This window comes from Mustela nigripes, chromosome 2, assembly GCF_022355385.1.
Source record: "Mustela nigripes isolate SB6536 chromosome 2, MUSNIG.SB6536, whole genome shotgun sequence".
Classification (NCBI taxonomy): Eukaryota; Metazoa; Chordata; class Mammalia; order Carnivora; family Mustelidae; genus Mustela; species Mustela nigripes.
In genome coordinates this window covers 153,692,192-153,716,754 of record NC_081558.1, presented here as the reverse complement: position 1 = coordinate 153,716,754, position 24,563 = coordinate 153,692,192, and the positions used below count along the sequence as shown (strand labels likewise).

Genomic DNA, 24,563 nt, shown 5'->3' with positions numbered 1-24,563 from the left:
AGCCTCACTCTTTTGTGGGGATTTGAGAAAACTACATGAAGTTAGCACTGAGTCTTCAAGGATACCTAAATTAGTTGGGGTGCATAAATAAGAAAAGGCATATTAGGCAAAGGAATCGGCTTGAGCAAGGGCTTGGGAGTGACAAAGCTTATGGCTGTTTTGTAAAATCCCCAAGAAATTTAGGAGTAAACAAAACCAAGAGTATGTGTGGAAAGAGGGATAGTAGGCCTGTAGGCTTATTCAGTGTGTCAATGGATCACATCAAAAGGACAAAGCAGTCAACTCTAAGGTGTGCCACTAGCCTAACAGAATTTGAGTATCATAAATTATGGATTAAACCACATCAGATATGTAAAATGTATGCATTCCTAGTGATACCAACCAAACAAAACCTCACTGGTTAATATTGGAGGTTGCTAAGGCACCAACTCATTTTTCTGAAATTTTACAATTAAAGGGAAAAACCACAGCATTTATGTAGTGTTTCTTCTAGGATCCCTCTATTTCAGGAAAACCAATGAGTTGGTGAAAAAAAAATTTTTTTTAAAGATTCTTATTTGAGAGAGAGATGGCAAGAGAGAGAATAAGCAGGGTGGTAAGGGACAGAGGGAGAAGCAGACTCCCCATGTGGGGCTCCATCCTGGACTCCAAGATAATGATCTGAGCTGAAGGCAGGAAGACCTACTGAGCCACCCAAGTGCCCTAGAAAGTTTTTTTTTTTTTAAATAGAAGAATCCCAGATAGTAAAGGAAATCATTGAAAGTGTTAAAAAATCTGTTATAAGACTTAAGAACTATACCAAAATGCAATGTGAAGACTTTTTTTTTTAATCTTTTGATAGGAAAAAAAAAAAAACATTAAATGACATTTGGCTTTAACCAGGTTAATTTGAATATGTAGTGAGTATTAGATGACATGAAGGAATTCTTAATTTTGTTAGATGTGAAATTAGGTTAGATGTGAAGTTAAAAAATCTGTATCAGTTTGAGATGCACATTAAGGGTAAAATAATGTTTGGGATTTGTTTCAAAATACTCAAGCATAGAGTTGGGGGAGGGATGAAATTAGATTGCCAAAATGTTAAGCGTTGATTCTTGGTGATGGGTATGTAAGGGTTATTAAAAATGGATTCACTTTTGCCTGTTTAAATTTTTCCTTAATAGTTTTAAAAAGCAGAATAAGCCCCGCAGAAAGGGGATGTCCGAAATGAAAGACCCCAACTATTCTAGAAGGTTCTAAGATTTCACAGGGATTTCCGAAAGATGTGAACTGTAATTCCCAAAACGCTGCTGGATTTGAGCATTGGACTCCGGCTCTCGGGGCCGAACCCAGGGTAGGTGGTTGAAGGCTCACGTCAGTTTTGGGAGTGCTTTGGGAAGGTAGGACGTCTTTCCCCAGCCCAGCGGCCTCCCCGCCTCAGGAATGCCCTCTTTTCAATCTTTCTTCCTCTAAACCCCCGTGCCCTTCACTCCCCTACGCCTTTGGGTGCTTCTCTTTTCGCCGCCCCCAACCTTCCTCTCCAGCGCCTAGCCCCACCCATCCCTTTTGCGGACCCTACCTGTCCTCTCCCACGCCAGGCCCACCCCTTCCGTTTCAAGGCCCGCCCACGAATTCGCCCCGCCCTCCCTCTCGTGCTCCTCGCCCCGCCCCTTATCTCGAGGCTGAGGAGGAGGTTACCATAGCTACCGTGCACACAGCAGCTACGCGTCCCTAGTTGGTCCCCGGCTGGCCGGAGGGAAGAGGCGACACCATGAGCCATGTGGTGACTATCGAGGAGCCCCAGGCCAACCTGCAGGTGTCTCAGACCCGGTGCGGGGTGAGGTCGAGGGCCTGGGGCAACGTCTCTACCAGTCGACAGTATGATTTTCTGTACGGTAAGGGTGACACCAGACTTCCCTCCTGAGTTACTGCCTCCTGAGCTAGGTGGGCTTCGGGACAGTGGGACCGAGCCAGGAGCCCGGTGAGCGGAAGATGAGCCTCAGATCAGATCCCTTGTCCGCGGTTATCCTTTGTTGGGTGGGGGCAGCTCGGAGCTCCCAGGTGGCGGTGCTCTCCCTGCTCGTTGGGAGCCCCAGGTGTACTCAGCGTGTCTGAACACCGCGCCGGATCATCCGCCTTTACTGTTCGCCACGATCTTTTCCTGATAATTTGCACAGCCTTAAGCAGTCTTTCTAAAACCTGTTCCCACTGTTTTGTTATCCAGAAAAGTGTGCAGTGATTTGCAGAGTTGGAGATTCACTCAAATCCCCACGATGAAACTGCAAAAATGACCTTCCCGCTCCCATTCTCCGGGCAACTCAAAATTTGGCTTTGTATATAAAGAAGTAGCAGTTTATCTCACCTTTGTTTTTAGTTTTATCTTTTTTAAAAAACTTATTGTTACTCATCAGAGCATTGCTTATAAACTATGTCCGCTGGATTCTTTTGGGTCAGTAAAGGCAGGCCCAGTTTGTTTCAGTACTATGCTTGTCCGTTGATGTTCTGTTTCTTTTACTGGATCTTTAAGTTCCTTGAGTTCTTTAGGTACTTGTTTTATACAGTTTTGCAGGCTTATCATCATCAGTGTTGGTACATATGCGAGCTGCTTCACAAAAAACCTTACTGAATTTTGAATTTACTATTATAAGAATTTTAATCAATTAAACATGATTTTTCTAATTTTGCCCTCATTGATCCCATGCTCTTCTTCTGAACCCTGCATTGCTTTTTAACCATGTGGTAGCTCCTCTAGGATTCCCAGGATCATCTTTGGATGGATATCCAGAGGTTACCCATTTCCTGGTATAGGGACTGTGTAATGGGTTGCTTGGGTATTATGGGCAGTGGTTTTCTTCATTCACTCTTGGTTTCATCTTGTAAAAATAAGTCTGGTAAACTGTAAAAACATCACGTTGGTTTCAAAGGTAATTTGGAAATTGGATAGACCTCTTCAGTAAAGACAGGCAAAGAATTTATCAAGCTTCTTGTCTCTTTTATCCTTAAAAGTATTGCTTTCTCTCTTTCTCTCTCTTTCGCTCTTGCAGAAGGATTGCTAAATGTTTCCATGTTCCTTGCAAGGAACAGAAACCCACTCAAAACAGGCCAAATAAAGTTTGGATTGTTCCAATAAAACAGAGAGTCTCACAACTATTAATGGACAGGAAGCATAGTTTAGCTAGGACAAAGTAGAACCAAGACAAGGAAGGTCAGAACTAAGTTGTGGTGCCCTTCTGCCTGATTTCTTGGACCTTATGGTTTTTTTACCTTGTTTAGTTTGTCAGATTTAGCAAGTAAAAGTATAGGATGCACAGTTAAATTTGAATTTGAAATAAGCAATGAATAATATTTTAATACAAATTTTTAGCCCCATGCAATATTTGGGATCTATTTATATGAAAAGTTATTCATTGCCTATATGAAATTTAATGGAGCATCCTGTATTTTAGCTATCAACTCTAACCTTTGCTCTTTTCTGTGCATATGTTTCCTTCTTCCATCTGACAGGAAGCCACTTCTTTATGGATTTCTCTTACTGTGATGGGGACTGGGGTGGCAGTCTACATGACCTCTTATCCTAAAACTCATCATCAATTGTATAGAGACCTCATGTATCTTAGCTGAAAATTGAAGAGAGAAATAAGGTAGATTGTTGACAAGCCAGTGAATTGACTGACTTGGGTCCAGTTTCCACCCTGACAGAACTGTGCTAGTGTCGGTGTGGTGGTCAGTGGTATACACGTGAACACCTTTCCAACTTTTTCATGCTTCCCCTGTTCCCACCCCTCAAACCCAATGGACTTTTCACCATAGTTAATTGTCTGCAAGGCTTTTGCTCCTCTAAGAAGCTTTGGGTGCCTTCATTAAATGTAATATTTACTCTTCTGATCACTCTAGCAATTAAGATTGATTCAGATGCCTTCCATTTTTTTGGTATTTTAGAGTTAACATCATTTTCTTAGTAGATTTTACCTCATTTATATACCATTTTGCATTTAACTCAGTTTTTTGGTAAATGCTTTGTGTCTCTCAAGTACCTCTTGAAGTGACCAGTGTACATTGTCACTTTGCTGAATCTGTACATTATTAGTTATATATACAGTAGTATATATAACTATATATATAGTTACATATACAGTGTATATATATATATATATAGTTACATATACAGTAGTCCTGATAATGAAAGCCTTTTAACTATATGATACAGTTTTTCTAGCTTCCAAAAATGTTTTAAAATGCTTTCTAGATATATCATAAGGTCTTTCCTCCTTCCCCCCCCCCCCCGAATATGCAATTTAGTATATTTTTGCCTAAAAGTAATCCTTCTGTCTTGGGGTTTTATACACTTCTTCTCATGATTACTTGGTTGTGATAACTTCGTAGGCTTGCCAGAACAGTTTCTACAGTACAGTTAAATTGGCTGAGGGGCTTTCCCATGGTTTCTGTGGGAAACTTCCACCCATAAAATTCATGGGGTTCCAATAATATTGGGCCTGGGAACCAGAAGGATTGGAGTTGAAATTCTAACGGTCAGTAAGTGGCTAATTTCTTGAAGCCTCAGTTTCCTCCCCTATAAAAAGGAGGCCTAGTGCCTATCTCATTGGCTTTTTGAAAGGATTAAATGGAATATTGCTTCTAAAGTACTTAATACCTGTCCAGGAATAAGCAAGTGATACCTGGTGAGTACTATTACCTGGGCATCTCAGAGGTCTTTCTATTGCCTTTCGAGCATTGATTATGATCACAGTTGTGGGGTATGTTGCAGAATGTAGCCATAAATCCTACAGTATTATGCCATTATCTTCTATGGATGGCAGGAATGTTTCTATAGATCACATGTCTTTGTACTCCTTATGGGTAGAAGAGGAGAATGGTTTATAATTTATTATTCAGATTTAGGAGAAATGCAGCCTAAGCTCATTTAAAATGAACAACACGGGTGGAACCAAAGACCCAGTGACATCTTTTAAATCACTTAAAGTAAGAGTATGAATAGAAATTTCCTTTTGGGGGCACTTGGGCGCCTCAGTCAGTTAAGTGTCTTCCTGCCCTTCCCCCTGCTTATGCTCTCTCTCTCTCTCTCCCTGTGTGTCAAATAAATAAATAAATAAATAAATCTTTAAAAAAGTTTCCCTTTGTCCCATACTATTCCTAATATATCAGATGTGTTGAAGCTATAGCCTTTTCCCCTTTAAACAGGTGCATTCATTCAGCCTTCAGATTCACTAGCCTGTAATTTGGGGCCATAAAATCTGGTCTCATCATTCCTAATCAGCCCAGTTTTCATCACTTCTCAACTTGAATCATAGGTGTGGATTTGGGTGCTGCAGTTGAAGAAGAGTATATCTAAGGATGATGATTCCCAAAGTCTTATCACTGATCCAGACTTCTCTCCCAAACTCTAGATTCTTATATCATATTGCCTGCTTCATTTCTCCACTTGGACATATAATAGATGCCTAAGGCATGCTTTTCATGTTCTCCCTAAAAACCTGCACCATCACAGGCTTTCCTGTGTCAATTGATACCAGCCCCATACTTTATTTTTGTATTATTATTATTTTTATTATGTTATGTTAGTCACCTTACAGTACATCATTAGTTTTTAATGTAGTGTTCCATAATTCATTGTTTGCATATAATACCCAGTACTCCATGCAGTATGTGCCCTGCTTAATACCCCCTCACTGGGCCAACCCATCCCTCCCCAACCTGCCATCCAAAACCTTCAGTTTGTTTCCCAGAGTCCATAGTCTCTCATGGTTCATCTCCCCTTCTGGTTTCCCACCCTTTATTTTTCCCTTCCTTCTCCTAATGTCCTCCATGCTATTCCTTACATTCCACAAATAAGTGAAACCATATGATAATTGACTTTCTCTGCTTGACTTATTTCACTTAGCATAATCTCCTCCAGTTCCATCCATCCAGCCCAATACATTGCTAAGTCGAAAAATCTTGGAGCCATCATTGTCTCATCTCTCTCTCTTTCTGACACACACCATTCCAATCCATTAATAAGTCCTCTCTGTCCAACCTTAAAAATATATCTAAAATCCTGCCCCATTTCATAAGTTCTCTTGCCATCAATATCATTTTTTCTCTAGGCTCACTGCATGAGCCTCCTAATAGGTCTCCCTGTCTTTTCGATTGTTTCCATGCTATCTGTTCTTCACTGGGCAGCAACAATGAACATTTTATTATTTTTTAAAATATTTTATTTATTTATTTTAGAGAGAGAGCATATGAGATAAGTGGGGAGAGGTGTAGAGAGGTAGAGGAGGAGAGTAGAGGGAAAGGGAGAGAATCCCAAGCAAACTCCACACTGAGTACAGAGCCCTATGTGGGGCTCAATTCCACAACCCCAATTTCAGCTCATGACCTGAGCTGAAACTTAACCAACTGGGCCACCCAGGAGCCCCTACAATGAACGTTTTAAAATGTAAGTCAGATTTTGTCACATCTTGTTTCAAAATCTTACAATGGTTTCCCACCTAACTCAGATTAAAAGCCAAAGTCTTTTCAGTGGTCCACAAAGCCCCATGTGATCTAGGCCCCTGATAACTTGCCTGACCTTTTATCTACCCTGTTTTGCCCCTCTCACTCTGTTTCAATCCTGTTGGTTTCTGCCGTTCTTCAAACACATCAGGCATGCTGCCGTCCTAGGGCCTTTGCTCTGTTTCCTCTGCTTCAAATGCTCTTCAGATAACTCTGTAGTCAACTCCCCACTTGCAGGTCTCCTTAAATGCCACCCTTTGGGGTGCCTGAGTGGCTCAGTGAGGTTAAGCATCTTCCTTTGGCTCAGGTCATGATCCCTGGGTCCTGGGATTGAGTCCCACATTGGGCTCCCTGCTCAGTGGGGAGCCTGCTTCTCCCTCTGCTGCTCTCCCTGCTTGTTCTCTCCCTCCCTCTCTCTCTGTCAAACAAACAAACAAACAAACAAATAAAATCATTAAAAAAAAAAAAAAGAAGTCATCCCTCAATGAGGCCTGGTCTGCCCTGACTATTCTGTGTAAAATTGCAACCCAATTTCCCTTACCTGCTCTTTCCCCACTTTTTTAGTAGCACTTAACTGTCCTCTAACATATTATATAATATGCAAATTTGTTGTGTTGTTTATTGTCTCTCATGAAGTCAGGGATCTTTATCTTTTTCTTGATATGTTCGAGGCACCTTGAACATAGTAACCTGTCCATAAATCTTTCTTGAATGAAAGAGAGCTGAGCCTCTTGTAGTTTTTCAACCTTGGGGAGAATATTAAAAATCTGCATCCAATATATCATTTTTGTTTGGTAACTGAGGAGTTATTAGACTCTAGGAATTGACTCACATTATCTAAATTAAATTAAATTTAAATTACTTATAAATCACAATGACAATTATTAATTCCTGTGAAGAAATATATTGCCAAGTCATATAGACTAGTTGGCCAGGGTATTTGTTTCTAAAGAGATACCTATTTGGGAAATCAAACCTCTATCTGAAGGTTGCTTATGAATTTAATGTCATGTTATTTCATTTTAAGAGATGGCATAATAAATCATAAATATTATTCATTGTTTTAAAGATATACCTAACAAACCCATACTTACAATAACAGGGTAACCTTTTGTTGAACTTTGGAGAAAAAACTTTGTCCCATCATCAACATCCTTCTAAATTTAAGGAGTGAATTATAGCTGATTTTATTTATTTATTATTAGAGAATGACATTTTCTTATTATGTTTATCAATTCTGAGGTGACATGTTGTTAAGAGTTTGTATCTTTCCCTTGTACTGAATATGGGAGGTAGTGCTGCAGTGTGTTATTTCTTTCACTTGCAAAGGGGCGTAGTTAGTGTATATATCTTAGAGTATTTCTTGGGCCACCTAGACCCAGAAAGTGGTCTGGGTAACAGAAAGCGGTCTGAAAGAAAAGATGGCGTATTTATGCTCGGGTGCTTGAGAACATATCAGGCCTACTTTTTGCCTTCTAATTCTATTTCCTGACTTTGGAATATACGGAGGAGAAATGCATCTAACAGACTCTCACTGGTGACAGAGTAAAAGGGCAATGAGCTTCTGTAGAGTTAGGCAATATCTAAATCTTGTAATTAGTTTTCCAATTAAGAAGTTACATTTTTTTGCTATTATTCTCAGTCTAGATATATTCCATTCCTTATACCACCTTATTGTTTATTTTGCAGATCCATTGTTTATTGTGTCGAGTGAGAAAGACCATACACAGGCAACTATCCAAGCTAATCTGATTCGAAACAGACTGGTAAATCAATGACTAAGGCCACCTAATGAACTTGAACCATCTAGTTTTGCTAACCACACTAATCAGACTGACTAATCATGAGATTTCCAGTGGATTTTGTATTCTGCAGAAATCACTCTGCCATGATTACTATGGGATAAGACATCTTGATACTTATGGCCCACTGTGAAGATTAATTAACTAATAGTGAATAAAGGACTCATTATAACCTAATTTATTTCAGTGGGAAAAGTTATATGTGCCTGTGTTAAAAGAATTCAAATAGTACAGAAACATATATAGTATGAAATAAATTCTGTCCCTCATCCCCCTTCTTATAATCATCCATTGCCATCAGTTTCTTGGGTATCTTTCTAGAGATATTCTATTCATATACAATTACCCTTCTTTCTATGCCATATATACTGTTTTTGTACCTTTCAAAATTTATAATAATAAATAAAATGCTTTAGAAAATCTGATGGTGGGGCACCTGGGTGGCTCAGTGGATTAAAGCCTCTGCCTTCAGCTCAGGTCATGGTCTCAGGGTCCTGGGATCGAGCCCTGCATTGGGCTCTCTGCTCAGTGTGGAGCCTGCTTCCTGGCTCTCTCTCTGCCTGCCTCTCTGCCTACTTGTGATCTCTGTCTGTCAAATAAAAGAAAATTTTTAAGAAAATCTGATGGTAAGATTTTGTCCTTTTCCTCCCTATCTGCCTGTCCTAATATTAGAGAAAAGTTCCCAGGTTTAGAACCATGTTCAGTAACCTGATCCATTATCCAAGATATTCTCTCTATTGGAGCAAGGCAGACCCTGTCCCACCATTCATCCGCCGGGAATGGAAAGGACAGGAGGAGAAACACAGAGAAGCCCTCAGGCAGCTTACCACGTAAGTGTCAGGTAGCTTTGGCTGCTAATCATGTTTTTAATAAATGTGTTTTTCTTCTTAAGAATTTTTATTCTGCATTTTTAAAAAGTACAATTGTGATGTTACACCCGGGTCAATTGACCAAAAGAGATCTGATTCAGGGGCAAAGGTTATGGGATTATAGTTAGTAGATATTCTCAGAAGCTTGGAGTGAATATATATATTAAATGACAATTTGCCACCAAAGGTAGAGGTAGAAGTGACTGAATTTGTTTCTTTGATCCATCTTAGAAATTGCAACTATACCCTTCTGCTAATATCTAAATATATATATATTTGGAGATTTGCAGCCAAAGCACCTTCAGAGACAAGTCTCTTGAATTCTTTATTCTTTTAATTATTTACAAATCATGCCTAGTAAGTTTAAAAAGCTACCTTTCAGCCTGGACATAAAAAGTTTCTCTTAAAACTCTGTTATTCCTATATACTATTAATTAAAAGTGTGTATTTTTGTATGTGAGATTTCATAAACCCACTTTTTTCTTACTCTTCCTTCTTCTTTTTAGCCCCTGGTTTCCTGGCTCAGGGAAAGTAATTATTATGTAGTCTGAGATGTAGGTCAGTCAGATGCATGTTATAGATGACTTTGCTCTCAGTCTCAGATACTCTGTGCATCTCCTACTTTATAGACATAAAAATATGAAATAGAAATTATATTTGAAAATGACACATTAGACTTTAATAATGTTTTTCTGCTTCATTTTAGAACTGGTGAGTCTTTTCAGATGACTAAAGAGACTTATGAAGATCCTGAAGTTACTGGAAGGAATCGCTACAAATATTTTGAAAGGTAAAAAGTAATTATTAATGAAAATGAGCCCAGATATTATTAGAAAATGTCTTTTATGAGAATATTAGCAGCTGTCAGTTTTGAGTGCATGCAGTGTGTCACGTACCAGTTTAAGTGCTTTATATCTATAATCATTTTTTTTTTTTAGATTGTAAAACTACACCCAACGAGGGGCTCTAGCTCACAACCCCAAGATCAGTAGTTGCATGCTCTACCAAGTGAGCGAGGCAGGCACTCTATATAATCAATTTTTATAACAGAATTGTAGGATAAGATATATTATCCCTCTTTATCAATAAGGAAGCTGAGACCAAGAGAGGAAAAATAAATTGCTTGAAGTCTCTTAAGTTAGCAAGTGGCAGATCTGGGATTCCAGCTAAATCTGCCTAACATCAGTAGCTGTAAGTAAGAATGTAAATTTGAGAACAAAATGAAGTCATCAAATCAAATGAGATATAGCAGATTCATCATGACAGTCATAGTACATGGGAAATTGTGATAAGTGGACAAATAGGCAACATTCACTGTCTTTGTGTGAGTGTTGTCAAAACCAACATGGTCGAAAATTTCACTTTGTTTCATTTGTGATCAGTATTCATGTGATAATCCTGTAGTTGGGTTAAAATAAAATGAGGATCTCTCTATAGGTCTTAGGTGGTTAGAAAAACAGTCGTGATGCCATATGTACATAAGCTTTCTTGAGAACATAAATTTGTTATCCACATTGTTATTTGTAAGCAACCTCTTTAGAGAAGTTTTATAACGCTGACTTTTTAGAGAAGTCTTAAATTTTCAACATAGTATTCTCAATTCCTAGACTTTCTGGGGGTAGTTTTTAGAACTAAGTCATTGCGAATTTCACAGTGTCTCAGGGAACTGAAGTTGCTGGGAACGGATGACCAGCTGAAGCCCAGGTATAAGGCATTGCTTCTGAAACTGTGGCTTGTTTACCATCTGCAGGGAAAACACTGGAATGTTTATTACAAATGCAGATTCATTAGCTCTATCTTAAATCTCCTGGATCTCCTGGGCTAGACTTGGTAATTAGCATTTTAAACAAAATCTCCCCCACTCTCCAGTGATTTTGTGTTTGTCCAGATTTGAGGATTACCAGTACGGGATATTCAAGCTCACTGATTTTAAGGGACTAATATGAGAGTTGGAATAAAGCCCAGAGAGCACACAATGAAAAAGTTCCACATGTTTTTGTTTTTCTCCACCAGACCTTTCCTTCCATTTCAACAGATGCCATTCAATGTCGTTTTTGCAGCAACCAAGTAAGTAACTGTTATTTTACAATTTTTTTTTCTGTTTATTCCCATATTTGTTTCCAGAAGATAGTTCTCTAAATCAACATTTTTCAAATTCCAGATCACAAATCATTAGAAAGTCATGACATATTTTAGTGGGTCATGAATAGCATTTTAGAAAATGAAATAGAAAATAACCAAAAGCATCAGATACTTTGAGGGTAAATTGCCTTTTTGCTAATAATTTCTGTTTTGGATAGATATATACATATGTTCATATGTAATGATTATGATGTAAAATGTATTTCTTATTACACATTTTGGTAAAAATACAAGTTAAAAAATGCTTTAAATATCCTCTTTGCTTCCCTGAAACACACACTTACTTGGCAACAACTCTTCAGTATTTTATCGAGAAAAGTAATCAGTTATGAAATAGTTTTTGAGTACTGGAAGTTCATAATTTAATAATCATCTAATATACACAAGGTTATTCAATATACAATGATCAACAAAACATGGTTTTTGTCCCAGAGAGGAATGGCCCAAGGTGACAGAAAAGTAAAGGACAGGGGCCAAAGCTGGGATGAATGTGCAGTTCTCCAGTATTGTTTTAGGGCTGTACTGTTTTGCTCTACTGTTTCCTGTGTCAGTATAACATAATGTGTTTACAAGAGAAATCATTGAAATGATCAGGAAAAGAAGCCTTTCTTAAGGTCTCAGATTTCTGAACAGAAATTTGGATAGGGCTTGGCTTTCAAACAAGTATTTAAAGGATATCCTAATGATACAGCATTTTAAGAATAGATGTTATCAAATGCCTGTAATCCTCAAGATAAGTGCCAGTTATGATCCTGATTCTGAGTATTTATTTATTTATTTTAAAATATTATTTATTTATTAGGGAGTGCATGAGTGTGGGGGGGTGGTTTATAGACTCCCCACTGAGCAAGGAGCCTGACACAGAGCTTGATCCCAAGATCATGATCTGAACCAAAGGCAGATGCTTAACTGACTGAGCCACCCAGGTGCCCCTCTCCTCTGATTTTTTAAGACTATGCATGGATACTTTTGGCTCTTATACAGATGGAGAATAGATTTCTTGCTCTCCCCCTAGAGAGAGCAACTTTGTGTGGTGTCAGTTTACTCAGGGATGGCTGCAGACTTGTTTTCAGTGAAATGCTCTGTATGAGAAAGGAGGAACATATGAGATTGGGAGATCCCTATAGATATCTTTGATAACTCTTTGAAAGCAGGCTTAGTGGATCATCTACTTTGGAGGTAATATTTACGTCAGGTCTAAAAGTTGTTTAATTGTGGGGAGTTCCGGGTTGACAGTGATGAACACTAAGCCTCTTCTTTTCTAAATAACTGTGATGTGAGAGATTCCCTATAAGAATTAAACCATAACAGTTGACATCTTAGATATTCTCTTTGAAGTTTTTAAGGAATTAATCAGTATCCCTGAATGCAGTCAGCTCTGGGATTCTGGCAGGGTTGAATTTCTGAGCAATGAGGATAATTCACCTTACGTTAGCAGGGATGGAATTGTCTGGGGGACCAGCTGGCCTTCTCCAGCCTTTCATGGTTGGCCGTGGACTCTTTACTTTGGACTCATGTAAGCATCTTGGTGAAAAGGATAAAAAGTTAACATTTTAAAAAAGTTCAGTGGCAGGTTTTAGTTCCACATGTAAGGAGCTTGGCAGTTGCCATCTGTCCTATCAACAAGTAAAAAGCGGAACAAACTGAAAAAGCAACAACTTTTCTTGGATCTGTAAGAAAGGGGAGGATTCAGGGCAAACTGCTGCCCTAAGATTAGAGTGTCAGACAGGTTATAAGGAGGCATGGATTCCCAGAATCCCAGAGATTCATGAGTAGAAACGACTCCAGAAACCAATTCCAGATAGGAAAACCTGAACAATGACTGATGAATTGCAGGGCGCCTGGGTGGCTCAGTTGTTAAGTGTCTGCCTTCAGCTCAGGCCATGATCTCAGGGTCCTGGGATCAAGCCCCATATCGAGTTTCCTGCTCAGTGGCAAGCCTGCTTCTCCCTCTCCCACTCCCCCTGCTTGTTTTCCCTCTCTCACTGTCTCTTTCTCCCTGTCAAATAAATAAAATCTTTAAAAAAAATTGATGAGTTGTTGGAGGCTCTGAGAATTAAATTTTAGGGGGACCTAGTCATTGGAGCTCCCACAATTTTGTGAGATTTACCTCCAGGAGCTCTACTAGGTTCTCAAAGGGGGTTTAGGGAAAAAGCCCCTCATGTGGGGAGTGGAAAGGGAACTATTTTGAAATATGCCAGAGCACTGTGTTCTTAACAAGGTCAGTTATTAGGAGAAACTAGTTAACCAGAGTCTAACCTCCTGGAATTACTATGGCCTAACTCACCTGGGGGAAGGATAATATGCAATTCTATCCTTCTCTAACCATCTTGCCCAACCTGGGGAGGAGGGCAGATGGAGAAAAAACTGGGAAACAGGAAATTCACAGTCCATATGCATAGGCTCACCAAAAGATTGAGACATAATCACAGGACAATAGAATACTTATTTTGCCCTCTTTCCCACTTCACCACCACATTACTAAAGGCCTATTTACAGTAGTTCTTCTCACCCAGTATTATGTGTATCAGTCAAGAATCAAAAGGCATACTGAAAGGCAAAAAACAATTTGAAGAGGCAGTATAAGCATGAGAACCAGACATGGGAGATATGTTGGATTATCAGATCAAGAATTTAAAATGACTATGATAACATGCTAAGGAGGTCTAATGGATAAAGTGGATAGCATGCAAGATCAGATAGGCAGTGTAAACAGAGAAAAGGAAATCTTAAATTTAAAAAATGCTAGAAATAAAAAATGCTATAGCAGAAATGAAGAATACCCTTGATGGGCTCACTAGTAAGTTGGACATAGCTTACGAAAGAATTTTGGGGCTATAAGTTAGAACCATAGAAAGTCATAAAACTGGAAAGCAAAGAGAATAAAGACACAAAGACTGAAAAAAGGAACAGAATACCCAAGAGCTGTGGACAACTACAAAGATAAAATAAATGTATAATGGAAATACCAGAAGAAGAAAGAGAGAAAGGAACAGAAGACATATTTAAAACAATCACTGAGGACTTCCCCAAATTAATATCAGACATCACACTACAGAGTTAGGAAGCCCAGAGAACACCAAGCAGGATAAATGCCAAAAGTACACTTCTCTTACTGATAATTACTTTTCACTGATAAGACATATCTTATTCAAACTAAAGAGAATCAAGATAAAAAAGAAATTTTGACAGAATCTAGAGGACAAAAATACCTTACTTACAGAGGAACAAAGATGAAAATTACTTCTGACTTCTCAGAAATCACATGTGTAAGAAGAGGGAGACGTGAAAATTTAAAGTGTTGAGATAGAAAAAAAATCAACCTAGAATTCTGTATCCTATGAAATTACCTTTAAAAGTGAAGGAGAAATAAAAACTTTCTCAGACAAACAAGAATTGAGAAAATCTGTTGCCATTAGACCTTATAAGAAATGTTAAAAGATGTTCTTTAGAGAGAAGGAAAATAATAAAAGTCAGAAGCTTGGATCTGCATAAAGAAAAGATGGAATAAATGAAGGTAAAATGAAAAGTTTTATTTTTTTAATCTAACAGTTGACAGTTTGTTCAAAATAACAGCAACGATGTGTTTGGAAACATATATAGTTGATACACAGTAGACTCTTGAAAATATGGAGGTTAAGGGTACTGACCCTGACATACTGAAAATCTATGCATAACTTTTGACTTCCTTAAAACTTAACCTACTCATAGCCTACTGTTGACTGGAAGGCTTACCAATAATATAAACAGTCAGTTAACACATACATATTTTGTATGTTGTATATATTATGTACTATATTTTTTACAATGTTAAGAAAATCATAACAGAAAATAGATTTACAGTACCGTATTGTATTTAGGAAAAAAATCCACATATAGATGGATCTATGTGATTAAAACCTATATTGTTCAGGGTTCAACTGTGTGTGTGTGTGTGTGTTTGCTTATGTATGCTTATATAAAGTAAAATGACAGCAATGATAGGTGAAAGAGAAGAATTAGGATTATTTTGTTATTATATAATGTATGTACACTACCCATGAAGGAATATAATGTTATTTGAAAGTGGACTTGGATTAGTTTTAAATATATATTGCAAGCTCTGGAGCAACCACTAAAAAAAGTCAAAAAGGAAGTATAACTAATAATACTTAATAAAAAAGATAAAGTAAAATCATATAAAATGTTCAACTAAAGCCATAAAAAGCAGAAATATGGTAGAAGACAAAATAAGAACAAAAAACAAGAACAACAAATAGAAAATGGTAACAAATATAGTAGACCTTAATCCAAATATATCAACAATCACTTTAACCATCAGTGGTCTAAATGTACCGATTAAAAGACAGATATAGTCAGGATGGATCAAAAAACAAGAACCAACTATATATTGTCAATAAGAAATCCACTTTATTTTTTATTTTATTCAGTTTTTAAATTTTCCAGTATAGTTAACATACAATGTTATATTAGTTTCACCTGTACAGTGTAGTGATACAACAGTTCTATACACTACTTGATGTTCAGCATAATAAATGTACTGTTTAATCCCCATGATTTATTTTACCCATACCTCCAGCTACCTCCCCTCTGGTAACTACCAATTTGTGCTCAATAGTTAAAAGAGTCTATTTCTTGTTCTCTTTCTCTCTCTCTCTCTCTTTTTTTAAAGAAACCCACTTTAACTATAAAGACACTTATAGATTCTTTTTAAGATTTTATTTTTAATGTTGGGGCACCTGGGTGGCTCAAGGGGTTAAGCCTCTGCCTTCAGCTCAGGTCATGATCTCAGGGTCCTGGGTCAGCAGGGAGCCTGCTTCCTTCCCTACCCCCTGCCCACTTCTCTGCCTACTTGTGAACTCTGTCTGTCAAATAAATAAATAAAATCTTTTAAAAAAATTATTTTTAATGTCTATACGCAGTGTAGGGCTTGAACTCACAACCCCAAGATCTAAGAGTTGCTCTATTGACTGAGCCAGCCAGGTGCCCCAAGACACCTATAGATTAAATGGGTGGAGAAAAATACATTATGCCAACACTAATTAAAAGAAACCTACAGTAGTTATATTAATTTCAAAAAGAGCAGACTTCAAAGCAAGGAAAATTATCAGGGATAAATAGAGGCATTATGTAATGATAAAAGGCTCAGTTCTCCAAAAAGACATACATTCTTTCACATGTATGCACCTAACAACAGAATGTCAAACTACATAAAGCAAAAACTAATAGAATTACAAGGAGAAATGGATGAATCCATTATCATAGTTGGAGACTTTAACACCCTTCCAGCAGAAATGGACACATCTAGCAGGCAACAAATCAGGAAGGCCCTAGTTGAACTCAACAACACCATCAATCAACTGGATGTAATTGATATCTATAGATTACTTTGTCCAACAACTGCAGAATACATATTTTTCTCAAGTTCACATGGAACATTCACCATGATAGACTACATTCTGGGCCATAAAACACAATTTAACAAACGTGAAAGAATAGAAATCATACAGTGTCTGCTGTCAGACCACAATGGAACTAAACCAGAAACTAGTAACAGAAGGGTAACAGAATTCCTGAATATGTAGAGATTAAATGATACATTTCTAAATAACACAAAGGAGAAAGAAGAAATTTCCACAGAAATTGAAAAGTATTTTGAGCTTCATGAAAATGGCAATACAGTTTATCAGAATTTATGGAGTACATTGAAAGCAGTGTTCAGAGGGAAATTTATATTGAATTTATGTATTAGAAAATAACTAAAACCAATCATCTAAGCTTTCACCTTAGGAAACTAGGAAGAGGAGAGCAAATTAAATCCAAAGCAAAAGAAAGGAAACAATAAGAATTAGAGCATAAATCAATGGAATTGATCAAGGAAATCAATAGAAAAAAGTCAGTGAAGCCAAGAGCTGGTTCGTCAACAAGATCACTAAAATTGATACCTCTAGGGACACCTGGGTGGCTCAGTTGGTTAAGCTGCTGCCTTCAGCTCAGGTCATGATCCCAGTATCCTGGGATCGAGTCCTACATTGGGCTCCTTGCTCAGCAGGGAGCCTCCTTCTCTCTCTGCCTCTGCCTGCTGCTCTGCCTGCTTGTGTTCTCCCCCTCTCTCTCTGACAAATAAATAAATAAGTAAATAAAATCTTAAAAAAAAATTGATACCTCTAGCTGGGATAACTAAAAAAAAAAAAAAAAAACAACAACAACAGAGAGGACACAATTTACTAATATCAGAAATGAAAACAAGGACCTCACTACAGATTTTATTGATGTTAAAAATGTAAAGGAATACTATGAATAACAATACCTGCAAATTTGGTAACCTAGATGAAAAGACTAATTTCTTGAGGCTCAGATGGTTAAGCGTCTACTTTTGGCTCAGGTAATGATCTCCAGGTCCTGAGATCAAGCCCCATGTTGGGCTCCATGCTCAACATGAAGCCCGCTTCTCCCTCACCCTCTGTTTGCTGCTCTCCCTGCTTTTGCTCTCTCTGTCTCTCTTTCTTTTTCTTTCTTTCTTTTTTTTTTTTTAAGATTTTATTTATTTATTTGAAACAGAGAGAGAGAGCACAAGTAGGCAGAGAGGCAGAGAGAGGGAGAAGCAGGCTCCCTGCTGAGCAGAGAGCCCGATGCGGGACTCTATCCCAGGATCCTGAGATCATGACCTGAGCCGAAGGCAGAGGCTTAACCCACTGAGCCACCCAGGCGCCCTCTGTCTCTCTTTCTCTCTCAAACGAATAAATAAAATCTTTATTTTATTTTATTTTTTTTAAAAAAAGGTGTCTCCCTTCAGTTTGGTTCATGATCCCAGGATTGAGCCTAGGCTCCCTCCTCAGCTGGGAGCCTACTTCTCCCTTTCTCTCTGCCCCTCCCCCAGCCCACTCATTCTCTCTTTCTCACTCTGCTCTCTTTCTCTGGTAAATCTTTTCCTTTTAAAAAGAAAATACCTGAAAGACACAATTTGTCCAAACTCACACAAGAAGAAATAGACAATGTGAATAGACCTGTATCTATTAAAGAAATAAAATCAATAATTAATAACCTTCCAAAACAGAAAGCACCAGACTCAGATGGGTCTACTGGTGAATTCTACCAAACATTTAAGGAAGAAATGATACCATCCTCAACAATCTGTTTTAGATAATAGAAGAGGGAATACTTTCTAACTTTATGTGGCCAGCATTATTCTAAAACCAAAATACAGACAAAGACATTGAAAGAAGACTGCAGACCAATGAACATAGGCACAGAAATTCTCAACAGTATATTAGCAAATCAAATCCAGCAGTGCACCACAACCAGGCTGATACTAGGCTAATTCAGCATTTGGAAATCAGTTAGTATAATCCGTCATATCAACAGGCTAAACAAGAAAAATCACATGATCATATTAATAGAGGCAGAAAAAGTACTTCACTGTATCTAATACCTGTTCATGATAAAAACTATGAGTAAACTAGGACTAGAAGGAAAATTCCTCAACTTGATAAAGAACATGTACAAAAACTTACAGTATACTTAAATGTTGAGAAACTCAAAGCTTTTCCAAGATCAGGAACAAGGCAAAGCTGTCTGTCCCCTGTCACTCCTTCTTTTCAACATCATAAAAGTCCTAGCTAATGCAGTAAGACAAGAAAAGAAAATAAGTTACACAGATTGGTAAGGAAGAAATCTGTCTTTGTTAGCAGATGCTATGTTTATCTATTTAGAATATTGGGGAAAAAGGACTAAAAATACCAGAACCAATAAGTGATTATAGTAAGGCTGCAGAGTACAAGGTTAATAAACAACAGTCCATTGCTTTCCTATATACCAGCAATGAACAAGTGGGATTTAAAATAAAAAAATGCAGTACCATATACATTATCATAAAAAAATGAAATATTTAGGTATCAATTCAATAAGATATATACAAGATTTATAGGAGGAAAACTATAAAACTTCGATGAAAGAAATAAAAGAACTAAATAAGTAGAGAGAGATTCCATGTTCCTGGATGACAAGATTCAGTATGGTCAAGATGTCAAGTCTTCACAACTTCATCTATGGATTTAATGTAATCTTAGTCAAAATCCCTGTAAGTTATTTTATGGCTATCAAAAATTGATTTTAGAGCTTATATGAATAGTCCTTATGTGTTGACAATAGCCAATGCAATATTGACAGAGAAGAACAGAGTTGGAGGACTGGCACTACCTGACTTCTAGACCTACTATTAAGCTATAGTAATGAAGACATAATGGTATTGGGAAAATAAAAGACAGATCAGTGAAACAGAATAGGGAACCCAGATGTAAGCCCACATAAATATAACCAACTGATTTTGACAAAAAGAATAAAAGCAATACAATAGAGCAAAGTAGTTTTTTTAACAAATGGTGCTGAGACAACTGGACATCTACATGCAAAAGGAAAAAAAAAAAAAAGAATCCAGACACAGACCTTACACCCTTCACAAAAATTAACTCAAAATGAATCACAGATCTCAAGGTAGAATGCAGAACTCTAAAACTCTTAGAAGATAACAAGAAGGGCGCCTGGGTGGCTCAGTGGGTTAAGCCGCTGCCTTTGGCTCAGGTCATGATCTCAGGGTCCTGGGATCGAGGCCCGCATCGGGCTCTCTGCTCAGCGGGGAGCCTGCTTCCTCCTCTCTCTCTGCCTTCCTCTCTGCCTACTTGTGATCTCTCTCTGTCGAATAAATAAATAAAATCTTAAAAAAAAAAAAGAAGATAACAAGAAAAAAAACCTAGATGCCCTTGGGTATGTTAATGAATTTTTAGCTGTAACACCAAAGGTACAATTCTTTAAAGAAATGATGGGTAATCTGAACTTCATGAAAATCAAAAACTTGTGGTTTTTCGAGCAAAGATGGGAGGACCCTAGGCTTACCTTATTCCTTGAACACAGCTATTATTCTGAACACCCAAGAAATCTGAGTACTGACAGAACAAACTGCACCACCAGAGGGAGAGAAAAGGTCACATTGTGGAAGGTTGGAGGTGTGCAGATGTGATGTGGGGTGCTGCAGAGGGAAGTGAGACCTAATCATGGAGAGAGGCAAGGTGGTGGGCAGTGTTGCATAGGGGAAACATTTCACACAAGGAAATCATTTCCCCCAAGAGACTGGCTGGGAAGATGAACGGGGCTGATTATTGTGAGTTTTTACAGTCAACAGAACTCAGACTGGAGTTTTAGAGTTCTGTGTCATGGCTGGTGTGGAGCCTCATAGGTGCTGCAGTGCTCCTGTGGAGAAGGAGGGCAGATAGCCTGAGAGGATACAGCATGATCCAAGGATCCCCTGGGATACAGAGAGAGATGGTTCCCCCTTCTTGGAGTGCATCTGCAAGAAGCAGAATTGCTTCTTCAAGGAAAAAAGAGATGGCAGGCACCATTATGCTCCCCCAACCCTTAGCACAGACACAAACATCTTCTGAGGGTGGCTAACCTGGACACTGTTTTTGCTTCACTTTACTCCTAACTCCTGTATGTTCTGCTATTTCTAGGACAAACCTGTACCAGCCCCAATGTGGCAAGACCTTTCCCCAGAGGGAATGTCCAAGCCATGCCAGGTCCCTACAGTTTGGAGCTGTAAAACTCAGCCAGCCTGCCTGGGATAAAATACAGGTGCCCTGGAGCACCTGGGTGGCTCAATGGGTTAAGCCTCTGCCTTCAGCTCAGGTCATGATCTTGGGGTTCTGGGATCAAGTCCTGCATCGGGCTCTCTGCTCAGCAGGCAGGGAGCCTGCTTCCCCCTTTCTCTCTGCCTGCCTCTCTGCCTACTTGTGATCTCTCTCTCTCTCTCTGTCAAATGAATAAATAAAATATTAAAAAAAAAAACCCACAGATGCCCTGCACTGCAAGTGGGCAGACATCTGGACACAGGGTGAAGGCAGGGATCTGTGGGATCCCTGGGACATACGAGGGAAGATTGTTCACTCTTCTCTAAGGGCTTCCTAGACAGTAGTGGGCCCAAACTCCCCTCTCAAGGGAGAGGGCTGGTGCCATTTCTCTTCCCTGCCCCTCAGCATAAACTAACTACAGTAAGCAACACAAGCTAACAGTGGCAGCATAAACTGCTTACACCAAGCCCTGCCCCCTTGCACTCTGCAGTTACTTCTTTACTAGGGCAAGTGTGCCTGAGAACCTGAGTAGTGGGCCCCTCCCCCAGAAGAGCAGCATAACTGCACTGTATGCACCAAGTCTACTGACCATAGAGTGCTGCAAAGCATCAGGTCTCTCTTAATAAACAGACCAGAGCACACATAGTTAAAATTTGCCACACTCTGGCCAAGTTCCAAGCAGTCCCCAGTGCAGGCAATGTGAAATTCTGCAGAGGAATGACCTGAGGGAAAGAATAGCCATAACACAGCAGCAAATGTACACAGCATCTAGAGAGACACTTTTTGAAGTGTGTAGCCCTCGACAGCATATGAACCTCTTCTTCATAAAGCTATTACTCTCAGGAGCAGGAAATATAACAGGCTTTCATAACACACAGAAGAAGACAGAGACCTAAACAAATACCAAGATGGAGGAATTCATCCCAAAAGAAAGAAAAAGAAAAGTTCACAGTAGTGATCTAATCAAAACAGATATAAGTAATATGCCTGATCCAGAATTTAAAACAATAATCATAAGGATACTAGCTGGGCTTGAGAAAAGCATAGAAGACATCAGGGAGACCTTTATCACAGAGATAAAAGACCTAAAAACTAGTCGGGCTGAAATAAAACATTCTATAACCAAGATACAAAATTGATTGGATAATGACAACAAGGGTGGACAAGATATGAAGAAGTACTAGGATAAAATTATGGAAAATAATAAAGCTGAAAAGAAGAGAGAAAGAAAAATATTGGATCATGAATGTAGATTTAGGGGACTCAGTGTATCCACAAAGTATATAACATTCATATCATAGGAGTCCCAGAAGAAGAAGAGGAGGAAAAAGGGGCAGAAGGTTTATTTGAGGAAATGATAGCTGAAAACTTTCTGATCTGGGGAAGGAAGCATATATCCAAATCAAGGCAGCACAGAGAACTCCCATCAAAATCAGCAAAAGCATGCCAACACCAAGACACATTGTAGTAAAATTTGCAAAATGTGGAGATAGGGAAAAAAATCATAAAAGCATCAAGACAAAAGAAGTCCCTAACTTATAAGGGAAGACAAATAATGTTAGCAAGAAACCTTTCCACAGAAACTTAGCAGGCCTGAACGGAGTGGCATGATATATTCAACATGCTGAATGGGAAAATATTCTCGGAAAAGCCAAAGTATTTTAGAAATGGGAAAAGCCAAGAATACTCTATCTAGCAAGGTTGTCATTCAGAGTAGAAGGAAAGATGGTGTTTCCCAGACAAAAACTAAGGAAGTTTGTGACCACTAAACCAGCCCTGCAAAAAATTTTAAAGGAGACTTTCCCTGGAAAAGAAAGACCAAAAGTAACAAAGACTAGAAATGAACAGAGAAAATCTCCAGGAACAAGGACAAAACAAGTAACACAATGCTCATATCTAACAATAATCACTCAATGTAAATGGACGAAATGCTCCAATCAAAAAACATAAGTTATCAGAATGGATCAAAACAAAACAAAAAAATCAAAACAAGACGTCTGTATGCTGCCTACAAGAGACTCACATTAGACCTAAAGGCACTTACAGCTGGAAAGTGAGATGGAGAACAACTTAACATGCTAACAGACATCAGAACAAAGCTGGAGTAGCCATGCTTATGTCAGATAAAGTAGATTTTATTTTATTTATTTATTTTTAAGATTTTATTGATTTATCTGACAGCACAAGCAGGGGGAGCAGCAGATGGAAAGGGAGAAGCAGGCTCTCTGTTGAGCAGGGAGCCTGATGTGGGGTTCAATCCCAGGACCTTGGGATCATGACCTGGGACAAAGGCAGATGCTTAACCATCTGAGCCACCCAGACACCCATAAAGTAGATTTTAAATCAAAGGCTGTAAAAAACAAGAGTTGAAGAAGGGCACTGTATCCTAATAAACAGGTCTGACCAACAAGAAGATCTAACGAATATAAATATTTATGCCCCCAACTTGGGAGCACCCAAATATATAAAACAATTAATACAAACATAAAGGAACTCACTGACAATAGGGGACTTTAATGGCCACTTAGAGCAATGGACAGATCATCTAAGCAGAAAATCAGCAAGGAACCAATGGCTTTGAATGACACACTGAACTGGATGGACTGAACAGATATATTCAGAACATTCCATCCTAAAGCAGCAGAATACATATTCTTTTTGGGAGCACATGGGCATTGTCCAGAATAGATCATATACTAGGTTACAAATCAGGCCTCAACAAGTACAGAAAGACTGAGATCATACCATGAATATTTTCTGACCACAATGCTATGAAACTTGAGGTCAACCACAAAAAATTTGGAAAGACCACAAATACATGGAGGTTAAAGAACATCCTGCTAAAGAATGAATGGGTCAACCAGGAAATTAAAGAAGACATAAAAGAAATACATGGAAAAAAAGGAAAATGAAAACATGCTGGTCCAAAACCTTTGGGATGCAGCAAAAGTGATCATAAGAGAGAAGTATATAGCAAGATAGGCCTATATCAGGAAGAAGAAAAATCTCAGATACACAACTTAACTTTATACCTAAAGGAACTAGAAAAAGAACAAGTGAAACCTAAAGCCAGCAGAAGAAGGGAAACGATAGAGTAAAAAAAAATGGTACAGAATTTTAAAAAACCAAACAGAACAGATCAATGAAACCAGGATCTGGTTCTTTGAAAGAATGAATAAAATTGATAACCCCCTAGCCAGACTTATCAAGAAGAAAAGAAAAAGACCCAAATAAATAAAATCACAAATGAGAGAAGATAGATCACAACCAATACCACAGAAATTCAAACAATTATAAGAGAATATTATGAAAAATTATATACCAACAAATTGGGCAATCTGGAAGAAATGGACCTAGAACATATATACTACCAAAACTGAAGCAGGAAGAAATAGAATATTTGAACAGACCCCTAACCAGCAATGGGATTAAATCAGTGATAAAAAAATCTCCCAGCAAACAAAAGTCCAGGGTCAGGTGGGTTTCCAGGGGAATTCTGTTAAACATTTATTTTTTATTTCTTTAAAGTTTTTATTTATCCATTTGACAGAGAAAGAGAAAGATTACAAGCAGGGGGAGCAACAGGCAGAGGGAGAGGGAGAATGCAGGGGCCTAGGAGAATTACAGGCCAATATCCCTAATGAATATGGATT

General features: G+C 38.4%; 1 protein-coding gene across 3 annotated transcripts in view; it reads left to right on the top strand.

Moving 5' to 3' along the window:
• Nucleotides 1-1,669: 1,669 nt before the first annotated feature.
• The window catches only part of CFAP91 (cilia and flagella associated protein 91), a 95,808-nt gene continuing 72,914 nt past the window's right edge, over nucleotides 1,670-24,563 (top strand). For 2 of the 3 annotated variants that reach the window (XM_059388106.1, XM_059388107.1), the window contains exons 1-5: nucleotides 1,670-1,874; nucleotides 8,164-8,240; nucleotides 8,949-9,106; nucleotides 9,852-9,935; nucleotides 11,159-11,212. In XM_059388106.1, the coding sequence (XP_059244089.1) occupies nucleotides 1,751-1,874; nucleotides 8,164-8,240; nucleotides 8,949-9,106; nucleotides 9,852-9,935; nucleotides 11,159-11,212 (497 nt within the window). In that variant the 5' untranslated portion in view covers nucleotides 1,670-1,750. The remainder of the gene's footprint in view (nucleotides 1,875-8,163; nucleotides 8,241-8,948; nucleotides 9,107-9,851; nucleotides 9,936-11,158; nucleotides 11,213-24,563) is intronic. The other variant, XM_059388108.1, reaches the window with a different exon arrangement.